The 10,749-nt window shown below is 48.6% G+C and overlaps 2 protein-coding genes across 2 annotated transcripts; one reads left to right on the forward strand and one right to left on the reverse strand.

Annotated features, from left to right (window-relative positions):
- Positions 1–1,064: 1,064 nt before the first annotated feature.
- On the reverse strand, positions 1,065–3,847 carry DFJ58DRAFT_712898 (cytochrome P450; the record flags this gene model as incomplete). Its single annotated transcript, XM_041383894.1, has 13 exons — positions 1,065–1,069; positions 1,442–1,443; positions 1,758–1,890; positions 2,017–2,135; positions 2,188–2,212; positions 2,266–2,322; positions 2,369–2,558; positions 2,699–2,782; positions 2,837–2,949; positions 3,002–3,153; positions 3,218–3,406; positions 3,459–3,588; positions 3,652–3,847. 13 exons carry the CDS (start codon positions 3,845–3,847, stop codon positions 1,065–1,067), a joined length of 1,395 nt encoding a protein of 464 aa, XP_041251020.1.
- Positions 3,848–4,137: 290 nt separating this feature from the next.
- Positions 4,138–4,919, forward strand: DFJ58DRAFT_866085 (uncharacterized protein; the record flags this gene model as incomplete). The annotated part of the gene is made up of 1 exon (XM_041394176.1): positions 4,138–4,919. Exon 1 carries the CDS (start codon positions 4,353–4,355, stop codon positions 4,917–4,919), a length of 567 nt encoding a protein of 188 aa, XP_041251021.1. The 5' UTR covers positions 4,138–4,352.
- Between the last annotated feature and the right edge of the window lie 5,830 nt (positions 4,920–10,749).

Here is a 10,749-nt window from a genome sequence, read left to right on the forward strand (position 1 = left end):
GTTGGCAGATTTTGGACCTGCACTGGTACAGTCCAAGAGACAGATTTTGATTATGTTGCAGTAACCACTTCAGTCAGGGCGAAGTTGCTCCGTGGAATTGGGCGTGTTCCGATAGGAAAAAAACCCTGTTGTTCGGCAGGTTTCGAACCTGCGTAGTCCAAGAGAAACGGATTTTGATTCCGTTGTGGTAACCACTTTGGCGAGGACGAAGTTGAGATGAACCTCCGAGGAACTGTCCATGAGTGAATCTTCAAGGCGTGTTCCGATAGAAAAAAACCCTGTTGTTAGGCAGGTTTCGAACCTGCGAACTACAAGAGAATTTGATTCTGTTGTGTTAACCACTTGGGCCAGGACGCTTGCTGGCCAAGTTTAGACGAACCTCCGAAGAACTGTCCATGTCGACAGGTTTCGAATCCGCACCACAAGAGAGCAGATTTCTAATCCGTTCTGGTGCCAAACGGTTAGCTATTTCTACTCAATATAGGCCTTGAAAAATCCATCCATGAGTGAATGTTCAAGGCGTGGTAAAAGGAAAAGATTGTTTGTCCTGTCACGTTTGGCTTAGCTGCTAAGACTGGTCAAGATTATCAGACTCATTCGGTTACGAGTCGAAAAGCATCATGCATTGACAGTAGAATCACATGGGATTAGCAATCATTTACCAAAAATGAAATAAAGACTAGTTTGCGATTAATTCGATGAACACATGGACAAAACATGCCAAGAATAAGCAAGTCGGGGGCTAGCACCGGCGCCGTCACAATATGACACTGTAACTGCAGGACAAAAAGCCGGACAGCCGCGCTATACTATGGAACCTACAGGTTGTCGATCGCATTAATCTCTTTAGAGGTGTACGGAGTAAAGTTGCCGTGGTCCGGTTCAGGTCCGGTTCGGGCACATCTCATCTGAACCTGAACTCGAACCGCTAGCTAGGTATGCATTTCTGCCGGACCCGAACCTGGACCACTGGTTCGACGACGGACCGGTTCTATGCAGTTCTGTTCAGGTTCGGACCGGTTCTGAACCAAAAATCCATGCTATAATAAAATTTTCGTTGCTAGCTACTCTGAATTGCGCTTCTGCACCTCCCGCGCTGCATCATCCATCAAGCGCTTCTTCTGTGCTGTCCGTTGAGCAGCCAACTCTGCTTTTTGGCGCCTCCGCTCCTTCTTATATGTGCCTTTGACAGTTTGCGAACCGCGAACCGCTCCCCTGCTGGACACTCTCGAACCGGACCGTTATTGAACCGAACCGTGGTCCGGTTCGAGGTTCAGAACCGGTCCTGAGGGTTCAGAACCGGACTGCGGCAACTTTAGTACGGAGTCCTCAACTTGTGACTACCATTTTTGGCCCATGTCACGGGTGGTAACAAAGCGCTGTCCGGCTTTCCATACATGTTGTTGTTATACATATAGTGTCTGCTCCCTACTTTGCTCACGTCTCCCATCAGAGTTTTCACTGCGGATCAGATTTGTTTTGAAGAGTCAACGGACTTGAAAGCGATTATCTTGTTCATGCCAAGAGACAGACAGAGGCCGTAAAACGTTGCCACTCAGTGCACTCTGCTGTGGTACATTCACGTGCTATTATATGACAGACCACCGCAAGTACAAACGGAGCCTACTTCGAATTCATCATCGCTCGAAGATGTCCTTCTCTCGCTGTGTTCACGCTTTCAAACGAGCAGAGAAATGGTTCAGGACGACTTCGGCAGGGTCAACCGCAGGTCCTTTAATGCATACTAGGCCACTTACATCACTATGCCGGTACTGAACTCCGGCTTCACCTCAATCCTGTCCCCGTTCGAGTCTTTGGCATGATCGATGCGCAAGACGGCGAGTATGGCAGAAACTGCAGTCCACAGACTGTTCTCTGCAAACCAACGACCTGCCAAGGCAATTTATCAGCCTCATCACTGCCAGATGAGCCATGGATCAGCCTACCGGGACAGATACGCCTGCGAGGGTCGGTGAATAATTGAAGATGGATGACAAGTGTGGAATATTCACCTACCATGACCGAAGGCAAAATGGTTGACGAAAGGGTCCTTCAGCTTCCCGTCAACCGTTAGATGGCGGCTGGGATCGAAGCGTGATGCATCGGGATATATGTCTTCATCCCGAGATATTGCCCTGAGCCATGCTTAGCTCAAGCCGCCGTTATATGGACTCCGCCGTGACATACCACTGATTAACTATTACTATCGCACCTGATCGAACTACAGATGAGTCAACGGCAACCTCGATTCATACGACTTCGAACCTTTGGGTATAAAGTACCCGTCATAAACATCATCATTTGATGTCGCATGTGGAATTCCTGTGCCGGGGGTCAATTATTCAGAGTTATAATTGTGCAGACTGACCTAGGGGGCCAAGAGGATACCATCTCAGGACCTCGCGGATAATGGCATCAAGGTAGGGCAGTGACGCCCTATCATCAAGGCACGGCATTCTATCATGCCTCACAGCTTGATCAATTTCTGCACGAGCACGGGCTTGGACGTCAGGATAGAGCACCATAGCCAGCAAAAATGACTGCAATGCAGATGCAGTCTGCGGGACATCAAAGTAGAAATCAGGATCTTGGGTAGCGACTTACGCTCTCCATGCCAGCTAAGATGCCGTATTCGCGTCAATGGATGAATTCAGTCTTGGTAGAAAGAAATCTTACTCATATATCCCGTCGTCGCAACAGCCTTCATCGTGTCTTCGTCAGCGTAGTCGTGAACTTGATTGAGAAAGTCAGCGACTAATGAATGTGAAGCAGTACCATTTGCCTTCACGCGAACGGATGAGGTGAAATTTACATCCACAAATCTGCGAAAACATACTATCTGGGCCTTCACTTCGTCAAAGGGCTCGTTCAAAAGCTGTTGAACTAATTCTCTGCTGCGTCCCATCTGGGCAAGTGCTCCACCGAAGCACCAAAATGGCAGCTTTTCAACTGCAACCTCATGCTGAATGCTCAAAATTATGTAGTAAACAGAGGCACTCACGGAAAGGAAATGCTGTGAACATGGCAGCCTTCTCGGGAGACACAATACGTTGGCCAATATGAAAGAGTTCGTGTGCGCGGGTAAGAAATGGATCTTCATGTCCATGAGCAAGATATCCGTATGTCACGGCCATGATTAGGGATGCCGTGTATCTGTCACAAGGATTTTGTCAACTGGACCATACATCACAACGACACCACTGAATTGGGTACGAACCCTTCAGTCTGTTGTCGCAGGTCACTAGTGGCATTCAAGAGATTGATGACTAGATCGTTTGCGTGGCGAGAGTACATCTCATGGTACGAATCCGAGACTTCGGCCCTGAGGACTTGATGGAAGATCTTGCGATGTCGCCGTAAAGTCTCGCCATATGGAAGGAGCACAGTATTGAAAGCCAGTCCAGCTCTGCATTGTCAGTGGATGAAGGACAATTCGAATAAAAACCGGCAATGCATACAATTCATTGGTGCGAATAACGGGGCGAGTAGAGTAATTCGCAGAACGCTTGTCCAGCAACTCCCGCGCAATGGTTTCGGAGTTTATGATGATAAACTCGATCCCAAGTAAGCGGGAGTGAATGATTTTTCCTATGATTAGATATAAAATTGAATCCAAGAGTTTGGTAAAGTGGTCATTGATCTGCTACCAACCATATGTCTTTCCCCACGCAGTATATGTGAGCCAAGGTCGTTTAGTATCCAATTGCAGCGCGTTACCCAAAATTGGTAACGGACGAGGGCCAGGCGGTAGAGGTAAAGGGTAGACACGTCTGCGAGTCAGACCCGAAACGACAAGCAGGACAATGATGCACGATATCCCTAAAGCGAGAATATGACTGAAGAGCATGGGGAAGGATTATAGGCGCCAAGAGGTGTGAGTTTGCTTGATAAGTCGTTGGCACGTAGCACATAGCGAATAGCATAAACCCCGGTGTATCACCCTCAGGTACCCCCACCTATACCCACCGGGGGCACCAGAGATAGATACCCCTTCGGATAAAGAGTCGCAAAAATAGCACCTTAAAGGCTGTATCGAGCGTCAATCATACTATAGCGGAGTTAATGATTGCGAATCATAATGCGATAGGCATCTGTCAGGACGAGTCCAACGTGGGTGCGCCCGTCAGTACTTCAGTGATGCCGCTCTGTTGTGTACATTTAGGGCCACAGTCACGTGAGACAACACGCGCACTGGAGCGCGATGAACAAAGACGCAACCACTGGCCTTCCACACTGTGGACGGTGGTTAAAGCCGTCCACAGTATTCGGGATATAAATATGCGCCTCAGTGTCCGTGGAGGCCACCCCAAATCGTTCGCTCTTCCTTGACTCGAGTCATACTCTGCATTATCATGGAAACGATGTCCACCACAACAGCTATGACGCGCAGCGATAGCGCCACTTCGATGGGCATCACCGATGCTCTGGCGCTCTCCTCTGCCAACAAACTAAGCCCCGCCGAACGAAAGGCCTTCAGTAAACCAGATCACAAAGCTGGCAAGGTCCTCGGCGTCACACTCACGCGCAATCACGTAGGACAGGTGCACCACGATAAGAAACTTTCTCCATGCCTATCACAAGATCAAGAGAATGTCCAAGGTGATAATATCCTCGAGGACACTAAGGTTATAGGTGCAAAGCGTTCATGTAGCCGCAATGCAAGCGCTGTCACCATTATTGGGCCACTTAAGGACCTTGGCCGTGTGCTCGCTTCAGGTATGGGGATGGTAGAGAAGCGGAACAAGGGGCGCATGGCCGCTGGGGGATATACGCAACGCGTTGTTTTGGGCCTCTTGCGATCCAATGAACCATCTAGCAAGGAAGGCAAGGAAGAACTACCGACGGGAGTTAGCGACGACAGTGCATGCTCGCTCCCGGAGCTAGACGAGAGTGAAGATACCGACGCGCTCCTGAGGTGAAATAACGAAGAGGGGGAAAAGGATCTATCCATTGGTTTCCCAAGGGGCCTTGACGTCGAAAACTCGTTAGCTACACCCCGAGTCCCGCCCTTGAGCGACGTGTCGAGGAAATATGGCTTAGTGAAACGGTTGGACCCTTGGATGTTTCGCTGTTTGCATCTCTCTGTCATACAACTAATTTTGAGGTATCATCCGATGAAGGAAGTCTGTCCGACTGCGGAAAGAATTGAGGAACCATCCAACACATATGCGTCAAATCCGCATACTCCACAAGCTCAGCTCTCCCACCCGCCTGTTGGATACGACTCACGACTATCCGCGAGCTCTCAGCACAAACTATCAGCTGTGCCGGTCATCACCAATGTCTCCGGCCAGCTTTCCGTGAATGGAATTAGGATACCTGATGCGAGAGGGTGGTTGGCAGGGAAATTGCCTAGAGTGTCATGAGGTATAGAGGTGTTGGAGGCGAGAGTGAGGTCTGCGCTTGGGGAGAAGAGTGCGACGCGTCCTGGCATGGGGAGAGCGGATTGCGAGATGATATACGTGAGGATAAGAGCTGGATGAAAGTAAGATACGAATCCGAGAAGAATTTTTACGCACCCAAGTTTCCGCCTGCATTATCACCTGTGATAGTGATATTCTCGGCGGCAAAGTATAAGTAGTTACTAGTTAAGACTGTCGTCCCTTAACAGTTACGCCCAGACCGTTAGGCCACAAGGCAGTGATAATCAAAGCTCAAGCTTGATCATCTCGGACAGTATTTATGTTGATTATGGGAACTCAGCTTACACAAAGCCTTTCAAGATGATGGTAACCAGAGATTTGCAACATCGTCGCGGAGTTTGAAAGCGATTTACAATGTGATTTGAATCTAGAGACTCTAGTCTCTGGGGCCTTCTAGATATCAGAATCTATAGAGCTGGGTCAGTTGAGCTGTCAGTTGACGTGCGGACTTGAAACGTTTGACAGCAACATGAGGCGTTTAGAACTAGAACAACGCTGCAGGAAGTCATCCAGTCGGATCTTACTCAGTTCCTCCGAGTAACTGCAAACCCTGAGCCAACAAAGTTCGAACACCGTCGAGGCATGGCATTCACAACGAAAAGACCCCAGACTCTACTCGACATGTTCGCTTCAGTTTAATGTTGCAGCCATCATCGGTGGTATATAAGGGCCTCAACATACTTATCCTCACTTCCCGCATGCTTGCTCTTCCGTGACTTTCGTTGTCATTGTCTTTCCTTCGTTAATGTCTCTCTCCTTCAACCTCGTACTGTTTGCATTACCACTCTCATTGCTGACGTGGCAGTTAATCTTCGGACGTCGTGACATTTATATCCTAGCATGTAGTAGTGACGTTGATGAATCCATTTTTAAGTTGACACCTCGAGAAATGCGAAGCCTGCTCGTGGCGCAGAGTGTCTTGTAGAGGTACTCCGGACAAGCAGAGATGTGTCTGTATGAACCGAGCTCACAACCGCGTCGCAGCCCTGCTCATGGCCGTAAAATGAGTCCGAGTGTCTTGTCATAGATTGGGTTGATCAAAGTTTGAGTGGCGCCTACTAGTAAGTAAGGTTAACAAAACGAGGCCACGGTGTGTTATACTATTTTTAATCCAAGTACTCGTCCGAGCTACATCAGCAAAAATACGAATTGCTATATAGCACTACGGAGCCTACATACCACGTGTTGTCAGGTTTCAAACCCCCCCCCCCCCTCGATATAGCATGACTGATTCACTAATCTGCGCTATATTGCACGCTGTAGCTCATAGGAAAACACTATTGTAGGGTTATAGATTGTCTCGTAGTTCACCATGTTCGAGGTCATAGGCTCAATAGCAGTGATCATGATCGAAAAAAACAATCATATTAACCAAAACACTACTAGTAATTATTCGTTATCGCGCATCAACTCCTCTCCGGCCTGGACATCACTCTCGTACTCATCCTCAGTCACATTCCCACCACCAGTACTACTGCCCTCCTGAAATTCCCGGATTGCATTCCTAATCTCGCCATCAGACAGGCACTCACCATCTCCGACTTCGAGTGGCTCTGCTTTGGCATGCAACCTGCAATATGCTAATGAAAATCACATAACAGTGATCGCGAGCTCAAATGATACATAGCACTATGTAGTGATATATACCGTACATGGTTGCTATGTTGTGCAAATGGTACTTGACCTTTTTCCTGATGTAATATCATCGTCCACGAAATGCACCACTGAGAGTACTGCACTGCGAGATCGGAACATGGGTGAGGTGGAATGGAACTCAGTAGCGAGTCATCGAACTCGCTAGTCACGACTCGGAGTGCAGTGATAGAATTGTGTACAGTATCAATGAAGTCAAGAAGTCGAAGACTCGTAGGCAAGCATGTTTTTGTTGCCGTTTCACATCCCTTGACCTAATTAGGGTGTAAAAGTGCCGGGAAGATAGTGAGGGCCGACTTTTGAAAAACGCGCACTGCAATCTCATATGCAACACACTGTATAGTTGACCAGGCACGTAATCACCAAGTATAACATCTTTTAATAAGGCTTACCAATTGACCTAGGTGGTCGGGTGGTCACAGGACCGTGGAAGGCGCGGCAGGACCGCGTCAATTTCACCTAGCCCCACCTCAACCGCGCCCAACACCATCAACCTCCAGTAAAATGTCGGGGCTCATTCCAATCACTAGTACTATACCCTTGCGAGAGTTCAAAGGTCATGAAGGGTGGGTAAAGGCAGTCGCAGTTTTCCCCGATAAACGGCGGATGGTTACAGCCTCAGACGACAAGACGCTTCGTCTGTGGGACTTGAAGACAGGTGAAGTGTTGAAGAAGATGGAAGGGCATATAAGTATGGTGTTGGGATTGGCGGTATCACGAGATGGGCAATTGATAGTAAGCGGCGATGGGGATGGAGCGCTCATCGTCTGGCGCGGAGAAACTGGCGAATCGCTCACTCGACCCATCAATGCCCACTCTGATTGGATCTACTCGCTGAACTTTTCTCCAGATGGAAAAGTGCTGGTTACTGGTTCAGGGGACAACAGGGTGAAGCTGTGGAACACCATAACCTGGCAGCAACAAGGAAACACAATTGAATGTGGTAATAATGTCTATTGCGTTCAGTATTCGCCATTGGGAGAACTTCTTGCCATTGCAACATTCGACAGCATCCAAATTTACAATTCAGGCACGAGGGAACGCGTCGTATCCTTCAGGGGTCACATATCATGTAACAAGTCACTGGTGTGGACGTTTGATGGCACACGCCTTTTCGTTGGCGGCGATAATTCCAATCCTTCCATACGCGAATGGAATACAACAACCTGGGAGGAGGTCGGTCATCCCTGGACGGGCCACACTAGCTTTATCAGTGCCATCGCCATTAATCCTGCTGGCACACTCGTCGCCTCTGCATGTGATGAACAACATGTCCGTCTCTGGCGGCTCTCAGACCAACGAACCATTGCCACCTTGAAGCACTCGTCCTTTCCAACATGTGTCACTTTCTCAGTGGACGGTAAGCGCATCCTCAGCGGAGGTCAAGATAAGATGATTTCGGAGTGGGCACCTCAGGGTATATATCCAAGGGTATGTTTCCGTCCCTGACTTATATACCACAATTCGAGCATATTTTGTGCAGATTCTTGACATCACAACAGCCCGCGTTGCATGCATAGATGGAGACTTGTCTACTGCCGAAGAACTGCTCACACAAGATATCAGCACCGATTCGAACAACCATACTACCTACGCCCATCGTTCATTCACCATGGCCCGAAAACACGACTGGGATCACGCCCTTCAGGACGCAATCAAGGTAAGATTCACCGACCCATCATGGCTTATCAAAGGCTAACTCGACGGTGACACAGTCCATCAGAATTAAGCCCTCATTGATAGGATATATCTCCAAGGGCATCGCCCTCTGCGGAAAAGGCTATATACGGGACGGGAGGGCAGCATTTGATGTTGCATCCATGTACACGGATCAAGATTCACAAACCATCCATTTCCTGCTCTTGATCAAGGTATGTTACAGTTGTCTCCCACACTCTCCGCTTCAGCACGTATTTCAGGCCATCGCTCTCTTCAATGCGGATCAACATGATGAGGCAAACCTGCTCCTCAAAGAACTCGCTACCGGTTGTCCAAATGCCGATACTCGCGCATGTCATATCGTGGAAGTAAGTATCGTGCAGCTATGCTGGGTCATCAACACTTATTCTTGCAACTGGCACATTAGGCATATCTACGTGTTCAACTCGGACTCAAAGCCTTGGATAGCGCACGTCACGACGAAGCCGCTCACCATTTCACTGTCGCTCTCCACTCCGGCAATTTATCATTGAAATCAGACATTTATGAAAATTACGAGGATTTGGTGGTGGTATGTTAATACACACATCCGAAATGGTTTTCATAATCGAGTTCCTTATCCAGCTCTTCGGCTGGCATTTCAAATCGTTGTGGCTCACTGCACACCAGAAATGCTGTTATGCACTCCTTCGAGCAGGTAAACTCCAAGATGCCGTGAAATCATACCAATACATGATGGTTTCGAGTGATGAATATACAGAAGCTGACTGCCTTGACTGGTCCAATGGCAAGTCTGGAGTTTGTAATGTCGCGCAGGCTACAATCCTCACCCGCATTTATCAGATTTCAAGCAAGAATGTAGCGCGCTCTGTCTTACCAACGGAGATGATGCTCTCGCTGCAAGCAAGTATGACAGGGCTATTGACCTATACTCGGCGGCGATCGACCTGGATACTGCATCCGATGTCGTCTTTGCAAATCGAAGCAAGGCAAAGTTAGGGAAAATGCTATGGGAGGATGCGCTCCTCGACGCGCAAAAGGTGCGATGGCATCTACGTTTTCATAGCCCATGTTGATTTCGGCAATGCATAGGTCACCCAACTCAATCCTTCGTCTCACGTTGGATACCAGTTGATGCATACAGCGCTGCATGGCGCGCAACGTTACGAAGAAGCCATCGAGGCCTTCACAATCATGTTGTCCAAGTTGGATGATGCTCCCGAAGCGCAGATACGAGGTAAGTCATAGAACATTCCTGCATACTCTCGAAATATCTATCTCGTTCTGCAGATCTGCGTCAGCAGTATGTCTGTCCATCTGAAACAGAAGCCGCTATTCAAAGTGCTGTTGGGATTGAACTCGAATATGCCCCGCTACGACTACTTAATACCTCCACGGGTCTTTTGTGCGATAGAGTGGCACAGCGACACTCCTTCAAAATGAGTCCAGAGTACAATGAGCTTTTTTCATTTCCAACGAAGGATTCGAACCTCCGAACGGAGCGCATCAAAGACGTAGTGGCGACGTACTTCCGCTGCGTTCTGCTATCACACAGGTGGGAAGAGACGGAGGCGTTGATACACGACATCCAGGACAAAGTCGTGTATGAGTTGAATGGACTTGGTGGCATCGCGAAACTGCAATCGTTCTGCAAAATCGTTCGTAATGCTGGGTGTCGCTGGGCGTGGATGGACACATGCTGTATCGACAAGAAGAGCAATACCGAGCTTCAAGAATCGGTCAACTCCATGTTCGTCTGGTACCCGCCACTCAGCGCTTACCATCGTCTACCTATCAGATGTCCCTCCTTCATCCCAGCCCGGTGCACTGGCCAGGAGTGCTTGGAACCAACGAGGATGGACCTTTCAAGAATTCGTCGCTCCGAAAGTTGTAATCTTTTATCAGAAGGATTGGTCGTTATATCTCGGTGATCGCTCTCCCAACCACAAAAAGTCCCCTGCAATCATGAAGGAGTTGGAGGATGTGACGGGCATAGATGCACGGGCCCTGATCT

The sequence above is a fragment of the Suillus subalutaceus genome (genome assembly GCF_016647625.1).
Source record: "Suillus subalutaceus strain FC151 chromosome Unknown DFJ58scaffold_2, whole genome shotgun sequence".
NCBI classification, from domain to species: Eukaryota; Fungi; Basidiomycota; class Agaricomycetes; order Boletales; family Suillaceae; genus Suillus; species Suillus subalutaceus.